Here is a 19,081-nt window from a genome sequence, read left to right as displayed (position 1 = left end):
TGCGGACATTGTGTTAACATGAGTACATCTATCACCTTTAGTGAGAGCTTAAATAAAAAGGTGGCAAATCCAAATAGAAAAAATGGCCCAAAATTTGCACAAACTTTTGAATTTATGTCAGTTGTAGTCTGAGTGTGTCTGAGCGTCAAACGTCCACATAGATTGGGAAATGGATACGTCTTGTCACTGCAGCTACTCTTTAAGAAGAATATCAAGAAGAAGGGGATATTCACGCACTGCACCTACTGCGGTATGAATGCAGCTCTGAAGTATCTGGGATTTGCAGTGTTTCTGGGAGGATTACTAATACGCACAATACACTTTCTTTTTCCTTATTTGACCATAAGAGAAGCGGCTGTCATGTTCTATGATACATTCAAGGTTACTTCTCGCTAATGCTAACCCCGTCCTGTAACTCATCTACCATTCAGCTATTTTTCTTCTCTGAGTTCCAAAGGTCGATATAGTAATGCTTCCAATGGGAGCGGTAGGCAGGGAGGGTGTGGGCGAAGGGTGACCTAAGCCGTACAGTATATCGGGCTGTCCCAGCAACAACACAGCAAAGCGCAAGAAAATGTGACCACACAGAATGTCTGGATTTCAATGATTATTAATGATTATGTGGCTGTATTACAGTAGTTATAGTCTTGTACATAGGGACAGTATTATAGTACTTATATTCTTGTACATAGGGGGCAGTATTATAGTAGTTATATTCTTGTACATAGGGGGCAGTATTATAGTACTTATATTCTTGTACATAGGAGCAGTATTATAGTAGTTATATTCTTGTACATAGGAGCAGTATTATAGTAGTTATATTCTTGTACATAGGAGCAGTATTATAGTAGTTATATTCTTGTACATAGGAGCAGTATTATAGTAGTTATATTCTTGTACATAGGAGGCAGTATTATAGTAGTTATATTCTTGTACATAGGAGCAGTATTACAGTAGTTATATTCTTGTACATAGGGGGCAGTATTACAGTAGTTATATTCTTGTACATAGGGGGCAGTATTATAGTAGTTATATTCTTGTACATAGGGGGCAGTATTACAGTAGTTATATTCTTGTACATAGGGGCAGTATTATAGTAGTTATATTCTTGTACATGGGGCAGTATTATAGTAGTTGTAATCTTGTACATAGGAGCAGTATTACAGCAGTTATATTCTTGTACATAGGGGGCAGTATTATAGTAGTTGTATTCTTGTACATAGGGGCAGTATTATAGTAGTTGTATTCTTGTACATAGGGGGCAGTATTATAGTAGTTATATTCTTGTACATAGGGGCAGTATTATAGTAGTTATATTCTTGTACATAGGGGGCAGTATTAGGCTATGTGCACACGTTGCGGATTTTGCTGCATATCCGCAGCGGATTGGCCGCTGCAGATTCTTAGCAGCTTTCCATGCGTTTACAGTGCAATGTAAACCTTTGGAAAACAAAAACCGCTGTGCCCATGCTGCGGAAAAAACAGCGCGGAAACGCTGCATTGTTTATTCCGCAACATGTCAATTCTTTGTGCGGATTCCGCAGCGGTTTACACCTGCTCCTCTATAGGAATCCGCAGGTGTAAAACCGCAGGTGGAATCCGCACAAAATCCAAAGAAAACGCGGTAAATCCATGGTAATTCAGCAGGTAATCCGCAGTGCGGTTGGTATATTGGTATAATTTTGTACATAGGGGCAGTATTAGAGTAGTTATATTCTTGTACATAGGGAGTAGTATTATAGTAGTTATATTCTTGCACATAGGAGCAGTATTATAGTAGTTATATTCTTGTACATAGGGGGCAGTATTATAGTAGTTATATTCTTGTACATAGGGGGCAGTATTATAGTAGCTATATTCTTGTACATAGGGGCCAGTATTATAGTAGTTATATTCTTGTACATAGGAGCAGTATTATAGTAGTTATATTCTTGTATATAGGGGCAGTATTATAGTAGTTATATTCTTGTCCATAGGAGGCAGTATTATAGTAGTTATATTCTTGTACATAGGAGGCAGTATTATAGTAGTTATATTCTTGTACATAGGGGGCAGTATTATAGTACCGTAATTATATTCTTGTACATAAGGGGCAGTATTATAGTAGTTATATTCTTGTACATAGGGGGCAGTATTATAGTACCGTAATTATATTCTTGTACATAAGGGGCAGTATTATAGTAGTTATATTCTTGTACATAGGAGGCAGTATTATAGTAGTTATATTCTTGTACATAGGAGCAGTATTATAGTAGTTATATTCTTGTACATAAGGGGCAGTATTATAGTAGTTATATTCTTGTACATAGGAGCAGTATTATAGTAGTTATATTCTTGTACATAAGGGGCAGTATTATAGTAGTTATATTCTTGTTAGTGGACCTTATTGCCATTTTATAAAGCAGGTGATATTTATACTCTATAGACAGAAAGAAAGAGGGAGTACCAAACCAGCCGTAAATAAAATCTAATATTTATTAATAATAAATCTAAAAAATATAACATACACTAAAATACAAAATAGTATAAAAGATTATATATATCTTCTGGACAACAATCTACAAATTGTGAAGGACACAAACAAGAACCAACCACAAAAGTAATATACACAGGACCCTATATATCTGGTGTTACATATAGCAGCAACTAGCAACTAGCAACATCATTCACTAGTCAAAAAGGAAAGATCCAGGGGGAACCCACATAGATCACCACAAATGTGGCCCAAAATTAAGTGACCCAGACTCCGTGAAATGTGTGCCAGTCAAGTGTAAAAATATCTCACCTAGATGGGTCCGTGTGTGTGGTCAGACGTAGCCCCAACGCACGTTTCGCGTGGGCTTCCTCAGGGGGCCGTCACGGGGGCCGTCTGGGTCACTTAATTTTGGGCCACATTTGTGGTGATCTATGTGGGTTCCCCCTGGATCTTTCCTTTTTGACTAGTGAATGATGTTGCTAGTTGCTAGTTGCTGCTATATGTAACACCAGATATATAGGGTCCTGTGTATATTACTTTTGTGGTTGGTTCTTGTTTGTGTCCTTCACAATTTGTAGATTGTTGTCCAGAAGATATATATAATCTTTTATACTATTTTGTATTTTAGTGTATGTTATATTTTTTAGATTTATTATTAATAAATATTAGATTTTATTTACGGCTGGTTTGGTACTCCCTCTTTCTTTCTGTCTATATCCTTATTGGAGTATGTGTTGTGCCTGTTTTTGACAGTGCTGTTTTATTAGTATTTCTGGGTATTTTTTATCCGATATTTATACTCTAGTATAATATAAAAGGTGAAGGAAGTGGCCCTCAGAAAATAGCAAAGCAAAAACAGCGAAACTCCATTATCCTATCAACACAGAGTCCCACATGCGATATACACTACACTATTAAACCACAAGTACCAGCAACAACAACAAGATCTGGAACGAAGAAGTGTAACGTACACATAGGTCCTGGCCTTAGGGTAACCTGTAATTACAGGCCGTAGTAGATGCCGGCTCAGTAGTAAGATGTCAGCAGGTTATGGCTGTCACACATATAGAAGTGCTATTGTTATGTTTACTTATAAAAAAATACTTCCGTCAGGAACACAATGCGAGCGGTGAAACAATGCTGGAAACTTGACTTTCTGGATTCCAGGAATGAGACCCGCAGAGCTCAGTGCACAGAGTGGCGACACTCTACTGTCCGGGGAAACCTCATGTCGGACAAAGTACAGATACCATCAGCTTCACCTGGACGCTGATCTGCAACCACCATTACAGGAACCTAAAAGATTTTCTTTTTTTTTTTTAACCTCATTTGCATTTCTTAAAAGATATAATAAAGTAAATTAAGAATTTCTGCTTTAAAAACTGTGTGCACATACCCTTGGGCTATGTTCACAAAGAGGTTTTGGGGAGGAAAAATGCTCTAAAATCCTCCTAAAAAATAAAGTGCAAAAGTGAGACATTGACTTTACTATTACGTATCAGGAGTTTTTTTTTTTTTTTTCTGTTTCTTGATGAAGTTTAAAAAAAGAAAAAAAAAAGTGCATATCACTACTGTGAAACTAATCCAGAAGGAAACATCCAATCAATCGGCTGCGAAGAACACTACAAGAACCTGTCGAGTTTTTCAAGGCAAAGATGCTTCGGGAGTCTTACTTCTGAAGCATCTTTTGAATTGTTTTTTTCCAGTCGTTTCCACTGTGTTTTTCCTACGTTTTTGGCTGCTGACTTTTTTGGGGGAAGGTTTTATTTTGGAGTTTGTGAATTCTTTTTTACTGTCGTGTTTTGCTCCACTGTTTTCACTCTATCAAATAGTGGTTAAACCGCTAGCCATTTTTTAAGCAAAAATAATGGCAAAAAGGTAAAAATAATAGTCTGAAAACAGTTCAAAGATGCTCGAAACCTGAACATATGAGCAGCATAGAAAGGCAAATGCTCATTACTTTTTTTTTAATCTTTTTCTGATAGCTTTTTCACTAGGTTTCCTTGAAGGAATCCGCCTGACGAAGACATTGGGCCGGCGTTGGAGGTGTCCTGGAGTCAGACGCTCCTGATTCGTGAAGAGGAATACACCTCTCATGTGCCTCGCCATAAATCCTACTTCTGGATTAAAATTTGTGGCATAGCGAGTGCTGCTCGTCATGAATTTGATGAATGGTGGGCACCATGACACCTTTCTGCCCAAGTTTTGCCCATTTTGTCAGATCTCGAAGCCAAAGCCAAAAGCCAGAATTCTGATGTGAACATTTTGATGCCCTGGACCCATTGTGTGCTCATCATAGTCTAAAACAGAGGTGTCAAACTGCATTCCTCGAGGGCCGCCAACAGGTCATGTTTTCAGGATTTCCTTAGCATTCCACAAGGTGCTGGAATAATTCTGTGCAGGTGATTAAATTATCACCTGTGCAATACAAGGAAATCCTGAAAACATGACCCCTGTTGGCGGCCCTCGAGGAATGCAGTTTGACACCTCTGGTCTAAAAAAACTAAATCTCATCCCCAAAAAAAGAGCGTTTCCGGAATCAGTTTCCCTTTTAAAAAAAATTTTAATGCCTGAAAAAAAAATTACATGTGAACATTGCCTTAAGGAACACAACAGAATGAAATTTGCGCCAAGGTTCAATCCTTCTCAATCACCAATATAGTAGGAAAGACAGACGGACTACTAGTAGACCCCAGTAAGTTGGTGCTTTGGGGAGTTTTCTGAAAAATTAACTTTCAAACATAACAAGGCAGTTCCTCCGACACACCTCCGACAAGACGTATTCCAGCTTCGCTCACTTCAGCATTGGGAGAGGAGCAGGAATGGTGACAACAAGGTTATGGATATCTTCTGGGTTGCCGGCACGATTGGCAGGTTTCGGTAGATGCGCCGTCACTGGTCCTACTCATCTCCTGATGCGAAAAAAGACGGAATACCTCTTCAATGCCAACATTATGGAAAGCAGCTAACCAAACTTCCAGCCAGCACTTCCATCAGATTTATGCATGGCCTACAGCGGGGAAGATAATTTGCCTCCTCTGCATTTTTAATATTTTTCCAAACTATCCTCCCATTCTATGGGCACTGACTCCAGAGGTCCGAGGGCCACATTTGTGGGACGTGTCTTTGCAGACTGGATTGTTACCAGTGGTAAGCATCCTGATGATGATGGTACCTCTACAGATAGTCATTGACATTCAGGATGTATTTTACAGCTACAAGTTAAAAAAAAAACAAGCCTGCGGAGATGGAACATGACCGGGCAGGTAAATTCAGTCTCTTTTGTGAAAGGTTTTATTTGACATGTACTGAAATATAGAAAGGAGAGCGGAAGATACAATGGACTTCCAAGTGCAACATGGGACAAAGACGATGCCAGGGTTTGAATAAAAACTATTATAACGATAAGAAGTCCGAGCTAACTGTTTTTCTTTTTGTTGAATCCAAAGATGGGCAGCGCATTTGCTTAAAGGGAATCTGTCACCAGTTTTTTGGGCCACCAGGTAAAAATACCATTCAATTCAGTGCCCCATTACACAATAATGATACCCCTGGCTCCCCACATATATGATCCATAAATACCTTTTTTATTCCTCCAGCGTTGTATGTTAATATGGTCGGTCCGGTCCTTGGGCGGGGCTTAGCGTCCGTCTCTCCCCCCTCCTCGCTTGCTTCTACGCATTCCTTGCGGTGAATTTCGGCAATTGCGTAGTTTTCGCACGTGCGCATTCCAAAGGCATCTCACGCGTGGGCAGTATGCTTTGCCCAACAGTGGGCAAAGCAGAAAAGCTGTATTGTGCATGCGCCGGCTACGCGATCATAGATGCCGTTACAGTTGAAAGCAATAATGGCGGAGAGGGCGTCAGATGACGCTACCTCTCCCATCATTCCTCTCTGCCTCTGACACAGCAGGTGCGCAATGGCGTCACTTCATCGCGTACCGGCTGTGTATCGGGCAGACTGCAGTGCATGCAACTGCTCTTACCTGAGCATAGCCGGAATCAGCGGGGGAACGAGGAGGAGAGGTATTATGTTTGTTATATATGAGTGAGTCCTGGTTGCATCATACTATATGAGGGGGGCTGCATTATAGCCTATGAGGCGGGGCACAGCGTTATACCCTATGAGGGGGCAGCATTATACCCTATGAGGGGGGCAGCATTATACCCTATGAGGAGGGCAGCATTATACCCTATGAGGGGGGCTGCATTATACCCTATGAGGGGGGGCAGCATTATACCCTATGAGGGGGGCTGCATTATACCCTATGAGGGGGCTACGTTATATTCTATGGGGGGCTGCATTATACTCTGAGGGAGGCTACATTATATTCTATGGGGCAGCATTATACCCTATGAGGGGGCTGCATTTTACTTTATGAGGGGGATAAATTATATTCTATGGGGGCTGAATTATATTCTATGAGGGGGCTACATTATAATCTATCAAGGGGCTACTTTATATTCTATGAGGGGGCTATTTTGTACTCTGTGAGGGGCTACTTTATGTTTTATGAGGGGGCTACTTTATATTCTATGAGAGGGCTAAATTATACTATATGAGGGCTGCTTTATATTCTATGGGGGGGCTACATTACATTCTATGAGGGGGCTGCATTATACTATATGAGGGCTGCATTATATTCTATGAGGGGGCTACAATACATTCTATGAGGGGGCTGCATTATACTATATGAGGGCTGCATTATATTCTATGAGGGGGCTACCTTATATTCTATGAGGGGGATACTTTATATTCTATGAGAGGGCTACCCCAACCCCGGCTATATCATTAAGACGTGCATTACCTTATATTATGCCCTGATATTAGCGCGTTTTACCACACAATCGGTGGTCTTGTATTTATTTCTATGTAGCTACATAGTGGGCCCCAAGAATGATTTTCTCTGGTGGGCCCAAGGTGCTCCAGTCCGATGCTGTGTCCGCTGTGTCCAAAGCGCTGCCGTCTATTGAACGCAGGTGAATCCACTTGTGTTCATTGAACCGTACGGATTCACCACGTCTAATACATTGTAAGGGTCAAATTTATCTTGTGGAGACTCGAGTCTCTGCAAGAGACATTGACATGCTGTGGTCTGGGAAGATGTGCTGCATGTCCATCTCCGTGGGTGAGCCGCAGGCATCTGTGGACGCATAGTGGGAATGAATGAGGTTTCTTGAACTCCCATCCACTATGCTGTAACATCTGAATGCTGCGCAAGTACGCAGCATCCAACCCGTAGCGTTTACTGACCGTGTGCACATACCCTTACAGATACTTGCTGCAGTTCAAAGCCACTATTAAAAGTGCACAAACTAGTTAGTTAAAACAGGACATTCATCATGGAGTTTGAGAGACAAAAAGCAAAATAAGTTAATAGAGTTCATTACAAAGATTATTAACTTTGCAAAAGCTAGACAAAAAATATGCAAAAAAAAAAGTTTTGTAAGAATGCAATCTTTACGGCCAATACACACAGCCAAGGATTCAGTTCCATATCATACCGCCATATGGTGCCTCTTTGAAGCTCAGTATTGTGCATAAAAGAATCCGATGGAACAAATTAGGGGTGCATAGAGTATAACATGGGTCTGTAGTCACTAGAATTTAATTTCAAGATTCCAAAAAATATATTTTTCTCCAACTGCTGTGTACTCAAGTGCAGCCTTAAGAATGCAGCAATCACAAAAGCTTCTCGGCTTCCTCATGTGGTATGTACATTGCACACTACTTATCTTCTGTATTGACACCAAGCAAATATCAACAGACTCTTGGAAAGGAAATTCACAGAACAACTCGGTCATCCCACAAGATCTACAGTCACAAAAAAAAGGCCGCATTATGTCACTGGTAACAACTTCAGAAAATATGGCTACGGGAGTTTTTGACAGTTGTCCTCAATAATGCATGTCGGAGCCCAGACCTAAAACATCAGGTGTGATTATAGGTGACTTATAGTCCATGAAGCGGACACCTGAGGAGCTGTTAGGTACAGCCGGCAGATCTGACACGGCAGGGCCATGGCAGTCACTGGTGAATTGCTTTGTAGGATAGCTGGTCATTGCGTGCGGACAGCCCAACAGATGGACCAAATTTATTAAGGAGTCATGATCCTCTTAATAAAGTTAGCAAATCTTATCCTGTTTTTTTTTTAACTGGTCAAAAAGTATTTGGAAGCGGTAAATCATCCATTACCTAAATCACCGGTGACCACCGATGTACCCGCCAGCAACAGCTGAGGTTACTCTACATTTTCAGGTACCCCCAGCAGCTATAGTTTTTCTTCGACATGTGCCCCATAAGGGGATGAGCACCACTGGTTCCCTAGAATGAATGAGTCACTTCACCTGTAGGCCACTTTACTGAAGCTATTGCTAAGTGCAATCAAGGCACTGCAATTTACGCTAAGTGAAGCCTAAAGGACCATGACACTCTGGAGATAACTGAGGTTCCTTCATTCTAACAATTATTGGGCAGTCTGGGCTCATGAGTCTCCACCACTAATATCTTCAGTTATGACTCTGATTGTGAACCCCCCAACAACCGCAAGAACAAAAGATCCTTCATGCCCCTTTGGTTCTCGTTGGCCTCTCTCGGGACTCTGGAGAAACAAAGAAAAGCCCAAGGATATTGTCCTTCTCGCGAGAAAACATGTCTTCCTTCCACCATAGAGCAACCCTATGGTCAAAAAATTAGTCGAAGACAACACTGGAGACAACCCATCCAAGAAAAATCATTGTCAGCTTTGGAAATCATCTCTGTGGACATCAACGGATGCAAAACGTCCTGCTGTGGGTGGATTATGCTGTGAACTCATCTTCTACATAAATCCCATTGTCATCACAGAAGTGGAACTTTAATTATACATGAGTTGTGTCATAGGTGTAATATCGGGTGTAATATCAGTCTTATATGACTGATTTATGGTTCATTCTCATAAATCCACTCATTATTTTACATCACTCTTCCGACATATTATCCAGTCTTTACGACAAGACAATGGACAACTATGATGACCACAGCTGTCAGACGCTTGCTTTACTGCCACATCCTATTAACAAGTTACTCCCAAAAGTTTCTGATCGAATTAAATGCAATGTAACATTTCTACATTGCCCAACCTATTTTAGTTCAAGGTCCATCAATGTCAAGCTCTTTGGAGGTAGATGGGATCAACCCTAGGAGAACCTAAAGAAAAATTCTTCGTGGTCCTACAACCTTCACAGCTTACTCAATAAATTGGAAAATCCTGACTACAGAAGCAGAATTAACATATGAGGATCCTCAATACAGTCAACGAGGTTTTGGACAGTCCAGGTCCCATATTGTCTACATTGTACTTTCCATTTAAGAATTATTGATGCATTAGAAGTTGTGTGTTTTTGACATTTTCTGAAATATTAAAACCCAGGTCATTACAAAGATCAAATAGGAGACGGAAAATCAGAAATACATAAGTGAGAAATCTAAAGACCTCAAAATAGGATGTTCTGGAGAAACATCGTGTACATAAAGACCAGTTTTCAGAAAGCCTAAGGGGAATCTTACATGGCCCTCAAGTCTGATGAGGGTTTATTACATGAAGGTTAGGAAAAATGTCTTAAGACAAGAATCTAGAATAAGTCCATTTTACCCCTCATTTTTTCCCGACGGTACCTAGAAAGCGGCCAATATCCTTCTCCTACTAGTAGAACACATGTCCAGATACATATAGATACAATGTATTTGCTTCCTGGATAATTTTTCCTCCCCCTTTAGCTCTGCTGCTTCTGATTAAATTACATATTATTATTATCTGAACACTTCACACACAAATCACCAGATAGGAAGCCAAGGACTTACCATTCAAACCATTAGGAATACTTCTGTGATGGGGAAGGGTGGAAAGGTCATCTGCGGATCTCCTGATGGTCCCAGTTTTATTCTCCACTGGCTTGGGGTGATGAGGATGATGGTGATGGTCAGGACTGCCTGCGCTGCCAGTACTTGATGTGCTGCTGCCATCCCCTACATCCCTTGCCCCAGAGCTTCCATTCAAATTGGTCAGACTGTTTTGGCTATCAATGGAGCTCCTAGACCCTGCTCCATTCCTCTCCTCATCCAGCATGACGACTATCTCCTTCAGCTCCAAGTTATCTCTAATGAGAGCCTCCTGCTTGGCTTCCAGCTCCTTTAGCTTTTGCTGATATGACCCTACCTCCTTCCACATCACACTGGCAGTGTGTCTCCCAAACCTCTGCCATTCCCTGGAAAGCTTTTTCCCCTTTTGCCTATCATCATCCAGAAAGCAACACAGCTCCCTGAGCTCCTGGTTGTCATCTTGAAGTTTCTGGTTGACTTCCTTCAACCCCCTGATCTCATGGAGATGGACCTGCAGCCTCCTGTTTACATCCTTCATTAAATTGCCATGTTCCACCATCAGATTCATCTTCTCAATCTCCACTTTCCTCAGCCTCTTGACAAGGTCCTCCTTGCTCCACCTGAGGAGCTGCTCATCTGAGATCGTGTTCAGGTCTTCTGCTGACCCTGTTCCTTGGGGAAGCTTTGCCATGACAAGTCTTCAGGGATGCAAAAAAAGAGGGAATTAGAATTCAATCAAACTCCCCTTAATGTGCAAAACTAGCATTCCTGAGCTGCTGCTATACAGCAGATTCCTGCCTCAGCCATGGTGCAGAGGTCTCATGCATGGCAGAAGAAGGTGTCATCCAACAGTGTCCAGCCTCAGGCTCCCTCTGGAGAGGCGCTGCAGACAGTCATTTGGAGCTGAGCCTCCTGCACAGTCCGGGCTCGGTCTCGCAGCTCTGCTGTCTCCGGCTCCTCTGCCTCCTCCTCCCCTCCTGCTGCTGCCTGTCCTCCTCCACTCACTGAGCATTTTTTTCTTCTCTGAATCAAACAAGCTTTATTGACAAATGCATTGCCTGACAACACGATTCAAACTGGGTCAACGTTAGGCTACTTTCACACATCAGGTTTTCGCTGTCAGGCTCAATCCGGATAAATAAAAAAAAAACGGATCCAGCGAATGTTGTTGCCAGATCCGTTTTTTTTCCCCATAAACTTGTCTTAGTGCCGGATTGCGCCGGATGACATTGCGTTTCGTCCGTTTTTTGCCGGATCCGGAAAATCTGCCGTTTCCGTTTCTGGAAAAAATGTCCATAGCAACGCTTTTTGTCTCCGCTTTTTGCTAGAATGGAAGCCTATGGGAGCCAGAAGGTGCCGGATCCAGAAAATGACGGATTTCGGCGCCAAATTCCGTTTTTTTAAACTGAGCATGCTCCAAATTTTTTTTTTTATCCAATAATCTGGATATGCTAGCCGGATCCGTCACATCAGTTTTTCCAACATTCGCCGGATTGTTCCTGATGCAAAAAACCTGATGTGTGAAAGTAGCAAACAGAGTAACAATAGCAAGTGGAGGGGGCAAGAAGCAGAGGAGAGGGGTGCGCGGTGCCGACCGAAAATAGGTGCCGGCCACACAGGAGAGGGGGTCTGGCCGAAGAGGGGTAACGGCCACAGAGGAGAGGGGTCCGGCCGAAGAGGGGTGTCGGCTACAGAGGAAAGTGGGTCCGGCCAAAGAGGGGTGCCAGCCACAGTGAAGAGTCGGTCCGGCCAAAGAGGGGTGGTGGCCACAGAGGAGAGTGGGTCTGGCCAAAGAGGGGTGGCGGCCACAGAGGAGAGTGGGTCCGGCCGAAGAGGGGTGCCGGCTACAGAGGAGAGTGGGTCCGGGCAAAGAGGGGTGCCGGCCACAGAGGAGAGTGGGTCTGGCCAAAGAGGGGTGGCGGCCACAGAGAGTGGGTCCGGCCGAAGAGGGGTGCCGGCTACAGAGGAGAGTGGGTCCGGGCAAAGAGGGGTGGCGGACACAGAGAGTGGGTCCGGCCGAAGAGGGGTGCCGGCTACAGAGGAGAGTGGGTCCGGGCAAAGAGGGGTGGCGGACACAGAGGAGAGTGGGTCCGGCCGAAGAGGGGTACCGGCTACAGAGGAGAGTGGGTCCGGCCAAAGAGGGGTGCCGGCTACAGAAGAGAGTGGGTCTGGCCAAAGAGGGGTGCCATCTACAGAGAAGAGGGGGTCTGGCCGAAAAGGGGTGCCGGCTACAGAAGAGAAGGTCTGGCTGAAGAGAAGTGCTGGCCACAGAGAAGAGTGGGTCTGGGCAAAGAGGGGTGCTGGCCACAGAGAAGAGTAGGTTTGGCCAAAGAGGGGTGTTTGCTGCAAGGGAGAGGGGGTTTGGCAGAAGAGTGGTGCTGGCTACAAGGAGAGGGGTGCCGGCGGCAGAGGAGAGGGGTGCCGGCCGCAAATAAGAGGAATGCTGGCTGCAAAGGAGGAGGGGTGCTGGCCACAGAAGAGAGGGGTGCCGGCAGCAGAGGAGAGGGGTGTCATCCACAAAAGAGAGGGGTGCTGTCCGCATTCCGCAAAGGAGTGGGGTGCTGGTGAAAGAGGAGAGGGGTGACGGCCACAAGGAGAGGGTTGTTGACTACAAGGAGAAGGATGTCGGCCACATAGGAGAGGGGTGCTCACCACAGAGAGGAGTGCCGGCTGAAGACGGGTGCCAGCTACAAAGAAAGGGATGGTGACTGCAAGGGAGAGGGGGTCCGGCCGAAGAGGGGTGCTGGCCACAATGAGAGGGGTGCTGACCACAAATAGAGGGGTGTCAGCCGCAGAGGAGAAGGGTGCCAGCCACAAGGAGAGAGGTGCCGGCCACAAGGAGAGGGGTGTCAGCGGCAGAGAAGAGGGATGCCGGGGTAATATTAGAGGGGTTCCGGCCACAGAGGAGAGGTGTGCCGGTGGCAGAGGAGAGGCGTGCCGGTCGCAGAGGAGAGGGGTGCTGGCCCAAGGAGGGTGCAGTCTGCAAAGGAGAGGGGTGCCGGCCGCAAAGGAGAGGGGTGACGGGCGCATGTGTGGGGGACCTGTCACAAAGAAGTGGGGCCGGATCTAAATCCCATTGAACACCTGTGGAGAGATCTTAAAATTGCTGTTGGGAGAAGGTGCCTTCAAATATGAGAGGCCTGGGGCAGTTTGCAAAAGAAGAAAGCTCCAAAATTCTAGTTGAGCAGTACGAAGCTCATTGATGGTTATAGGAATCGAGTGATTGCAGTTATTTATTCTAAATTTTGTCCGGTCCATCTTTGTTTTTTGTGTGAAATTATGTCCAATTTGACTTTTTTCTCTATTTTTTTGTGTTGTTCCAATACACACAAGGGAAATAAATGTGTATAATAAAAGACTTGTAATTGCAATGATGTTCTGGGATCAATATGTCATTTTCTGGAACAATTTCAATGGTGCGAACACTTTTGGCGATGACTGTAAAATAAGAAATAACAATGAATAATAATAAAGCCATGGAGTTTAGAGACACAAGTAGGTAGATATATGCAAGAGTTTTGATAGCTAATAGATGATACAGTAGATATATACATAGATAATGTATCCACCTGTATCACGTCGATACCGAAAAATAATAGGCATAGTACAGATGGATGATAGATGTATAGCCATAACGATCACACTGTAGACAAGGGGTCTCAAACACGCGGCCCCCGGGCCGCATGCAGCCCCTGAGGCAGGCATCTGCGGCCCACGGTGCATGCTAGAAGAGAGGAGGCGGCACAGAGCTCTGGGAGTTTCGCAGCTGCTGGAGATCCGCCACAATGCAGGACGCGTCGCCATGGATAGACAGAGCGACTTCCAACTGTCTAGTGCACGGAGAACGAGCCGCGCGTCGCCAAGCAGGAAGACGAGCAGCAGTGTGCAGCACCTGTGACGTTGAAAGTGAATGAGTCTTCCTTCCTGGAGACTGGAGCAAAGCATTGCGGGGGGATGCAGAGCCTGGATGGGAGGACAATGTATGGGCTGTTATATACTACGTGGGCTATTATATACTACGTGGGCTGTATTATATACTACATGGGCTGTTATATACGACCAGCTCTACCCTCACCTACTGTATCCTCAACCATCCCTTGTAGATTGTGAGCCCTCGCGGGCAGGGTCCTCTCTCCTCCTGTACCAGTTGTGACTTGTCTTGTTCAAGATTATTGTACCTGTTTTTATTATGTATACCCCTCCTCACATGTAAAGCGCCATGGAATAAATGGCGCTATAATAATAAATGATAATAATATACTATGTGGGCTGTTATATACTACGTGGGCTGTGTTATATACTACGTGGGCTGTTATATACTACGTGGGCTGTGTTATATACTACATGTGCTGTTATATTCTACGTGGCTGTGTTATATACTACGTGGGCTATGCTATATTCTACATGGCTGTTATATACTGCGTGGGCTGTTATATACTACGTGGCTGTGCTATATACTATGCGTGGCTGTGCTATATACTACGTGGTCTGTGTTATATACTACGTGGCTGTGTTATATACTATGTGTGTTTTTATATTCTACGTGGCTGTGTTATATACTATGTGGGCTGTTATATAGTACGAGGGCTATTATATAATACGTGGGCTGTTTTATATACTACGTGGCTGTGTTATATACTACGTGGGCTGTTATATACTACGTGGCTGTGTTATATACTACGTGGGCTGTTATATACTACGTGGGCTGTGTTATATACTATGTGGGCTGTGTTATATACTACATGGGCTGTGATATATACTACGTGTGCTGTTATATTCTACGTGGCTGTGTTATATACTACGTGGGCTGTTTTATATACTACGTGGCTGTGTTATATACTACGTGGGCTGTTATATACTACGTGGCTGAGTTATATACTACGTGGGCTGTGTTATATACTACGAGGGCTGTTATATACTATGTGGGCTGTTATATACTACGTGGCTGTGCAATATACTACGTGGGTTGTTATATACTACGTGGGCTGTGTTATATACTACTGCGGCCCGCCAGCTTAAATTTTTTTTATGTGCGGCCCATTTACTCTGCCGAGTTTGAGACCCCTGCTGTAGACAGATACATAGATATGACAATGGTACTGCAGATTTATAGACTTGGGTTTGTATCCTAGAGGTTTTGGTGATACCCTCGGAGGCTTTGCACCCATCTTTGGATGAATGTTGCTTTTATTCTTCTATTCAACAGATATGCAGTAGATACATATATACATATATATATGAGAGTCATTCAAATATTCACAAAACATATAACCTTAATCCCAGCTAGAGAGCTATCAATATCCGTCTCCCATTAACACTTAGAAAATTATATGCAGTGGATTACTCCATATAGCAACCTACATATGAATACAGAGTATTCAATAAACCACTCACAGGGAGTATCCCTTGAGAAAGTATCAGAGCGAAACGCATATATACACTGTTACTTGGCAGCCATTTTCCTTTTAGCACTGCATATATTTGAAACTATACCTTAGGTTAGGCCTGATTTACCACCACCTTTTCCTTTACTTGATTTATCCTTTTTTTTTAATCCTCATACGTGTCATTTTTGTATGGTTCATGTTTTTAAAATATGTTTAATAAAACAATATTGATGTTATATATCTCTGTGAGTCATTTTTGCGATATAAGAAATGTAAATACATAGACTGATAGAGACAGAGATAGATAATAGATGGATATAAAATAGATAATAGATGGATATAAGATAGATAGATAGATAGATAGATAGATAGATAGATAGATAGATAGATAGATAGATAGATAGATAGATAGATAAATACACCCTTTGTTTCATTGCAGCCGTTTGGTAAATTCAAAAAAGTTCATTTTTTTCTCATTTTGACTGAAAACCCCCCCCCCCCAGAAATGTAGAAATTTTTGCAAATTTATTAAAAAAGAAAAACTGAAATATCACATGGTCATAAGTATTCAGACCCTTTGCTCAGTATTGAGTAGAAGCACCCTTTTGAGCTAGTTCAGCCATGAGTCTTCTTGGGAATGATACAAGTTTTTCACACCTGGATTTGGGGATCCTCTGCCATTCTTCCTTGCAGATCCTCTCCAGTTCCGTCAGGTTGGATGGTGAACGTTGGTGGACAGCCATTTTCTGGTCTCTCCAGAGATGCTCAATTGGGTTTAGGTCAGGGCTCTGGCTGGGCCAGTCAAGAATGGTCACAGAGTTGTTCTGAAGCCACTCCTTTGTTATTTTAGCTGTGTGCTTAGGGTCATTGTCTTGTTGGAAGGTGAACCTTCGGCCAAGTCTGATGTCCAGAGCACTGTGGAAGAGGTTTTCATCCAGGATATCTCTGTACTTCTGCATTTATGTTTCTTTCAATGACAACCAGTCATCCTGTCCCTGCAAGTGAAAAACACCCCCATAGCATGATGCTGCCACCACCATGTTTCACTGTTGGGATTGTATTGGACAGGTTATGGGCAGTGCCTGGTTTTCTCCACACATTCGCTTAGAATTATCACCAAAAAGGTCTATCTTCGTCTCATCAGACCAGAAAATCTTATTTCTCATAGTCTGGGAGTCCTTCATGTGTTTTTTAGCTTTCACATGTCTTGCACTGAGGAGAGGCTTCCGTCAGGCCACTCTTCCATAAAGACCTGACTGGTGGAGGGCTGCAATGATAGCTGACTTTGTGGAACTTTCTCCCATCTCCCTACTGCATCTCTTGATCTCAGCCATAGTGATTTGGGGTTCTTCTTTACCTCTTTCACCAAGGCTCTTTTCCCACGATTGCTCAGTTTGGCTGGACGGGTCTAGGAAGATTTCTGGTGGTCCCAAACTTCTTCCATTCAAGGATTATGGAGGCCACTGTGCTCTTAGGAACCTCGAGTACTGCAGAAATTCTGTTGTAACCTTGACCAGTTCTGTGCCTTGCCACAATTCTGTCTCTGAGCTCCTTGGCCAGTTCCTTTGACCTCATGATTCTCATTTAGTCTGACATGCACTGTGAGGTCTTATATAGACAGGTGTGTGCCTTTCCAAATCAAGTCCTATCAGTTTAATTAAACACAGCTGGACTCCAATGAAGGAGTAGAACCATCTCAAGGAGGATCACAAGGAAATGGACAGCATGTGACTTAAATATGAGTGTCTGAGCAAAGGGTCGGAATACTTATGACCATGTGATATTTAAGTTTTTCATATTTATTAAATTTGCAAAAAGTTCTACATTTCTGTTTTTCTTTCAGTCAAGATGGGGTGCAGAGTGTACATTAATGTGAAAAAATGAATTTTGAATTTTTTGAATTTACCAAATGGCTGCAATGAAACCATGAGTGAAAAATGTAAAGGGGTCTGAATACTTTCCGTACCCACTGTATATAGATAGATAATAGATACTTAATAGATAGATAATAAATATATAGATAATAGATACTTAATAGATAGATAATAAATATATAGATAATAGATTGATAGATAATAGGGGTGCCAGCCGCAAAGGAGAGATAGCGAGATAAACAGATAGATAGATAGCTAGACAATAGATTTATAGATAGGTAATAGGTAGATATATAATAGATGATAGCTAGATAGATATTGGATAGATAGATGATACATGTAGAAGCACAATCTATAAGTGAACAAACACTTGACATAGAAGTAGTTTATACAATCAATGGTCTCTCAACCATCAGCGATCATTATGCAGACCTGCACATTTTTGCCCTTATTGGCGGTTAAGCCCCCCATACACATTAGATGGATGTCTATTAGACAGCCTTCTCAGCTGGCTCCCCCATACACAGGAGCTCTCGTGTTCTCTATGAGAAAGCAGCTGAAAGACATTGTTGATGGCATGTGACAATCCGAAACTGAACTCATCAATATCGGCAGCTGCAGCCAACATTAGTCTAGTGTGTATGGGGGCTTAACAGGCAATCAATCTGATCATAAAGAAAGCTGAAAACAATGGTCAGGGGTTACCAGGCGTGATTAGGATTGAGTCCTGGTAACCTCGAGTGCCAGATCAAACTGGTGATCAACAGCAAAACTGCAGGAAGAAATCACGTGTCCGCCATCGAACACACATTTTATTTGATTAAAAATATGAATTTAAATTACCGGTATCCATTACAAAAACTAAATAACACATGATGAGGAGACGAACTGACACATTTCTGGTGTGTTAAATGCTCATAGTCACACGTTTATCTGATGTTCTGTCACTACAAGCATTTAATGAGCCAAAAATGTGGTATTTTGTCTAATGGATGAAGAAAATAAAGTAAAATCATATTTTTAACCAAGCGGACGCTCGGCGGACCCTTGTTTTCTCCCAGTCTGGTCATACACGTTCATCAACGTTTGTCTTATCTGATCTCTGGGTTCTGACTTTAAACAAAGTGGAATATGATGCTTGAATTTAACGATCCGGGACATTTTCTACGGACATGATGATAGCTGTGGTTATAGTATTCTGGCCATGTTGAGACCTCGGAAACCAAATTACTGGATTGGAAAAAAAAAATGATAACAGGGTTAGGGAATGCTGCTGAATATTTTGTTATTATTTTGTATCAAATTATTTTGTTTTTTAATATTTTTACTATTAATAGTTAACAAGGTTTTCAATTTTTTTTTACATTATTGTTCTTTTTATTACATTTTCATTACATTTTTAATATAGCAAAATAACAAAGTTTCACCACATTTAGAAGTTTTTTTTTCTTTTTTCACTCTTGTGAGAGTTGGTTGGAGAGTGC

General features: G+C 42.7%; 1 protein-coding gene across 1 annotated transcript in view; it reads right to left on the bottom strand.

Annotated features, from left to right (window-relative positions):
* CCDC85C (coiled-coil domain containing 85C) overlaps positions 1 to 11,334 on the bottom strand; it is a 123,512-nt gene extending 112,178 nt beyond the window's left edge. Inside the window, exon 1 of the mRNA XM_069735411.1 lies at positions 10,319 to 11,334. Coding sequence (XP_069591512.1) covers positions 10,319 to 11,027 — 709 coding nt within the window. The 5' untranslated portion in view covers positions 11,028 to 11,334. The remainder of the gene's footprint in view (positions 1 to 10,318) is intronic.
* Positions 11,335 to 19,081: the final 7,747 nt, after the last annotated feature.

Source organism: Ranitomeya imitator, chromosome 1, assembly GCF_032444005.1.
Source record: "Ranitomeya imitator isolate aRanImi1 chromosome 1, aRanImi1.pri, whole genome shotgun sequence".
Classification (NCBI taxonomy): Eukaryota; Metazoa; Chordata; class Amphibia; order Anura; family Dendrobatidae; genus Ranitomeya; species Ranitomeya imitator.
Note: the sequence above shows the minus strand (reverse complement) of the source record. Positions and strands in the feature narration are given on the sequence as shown.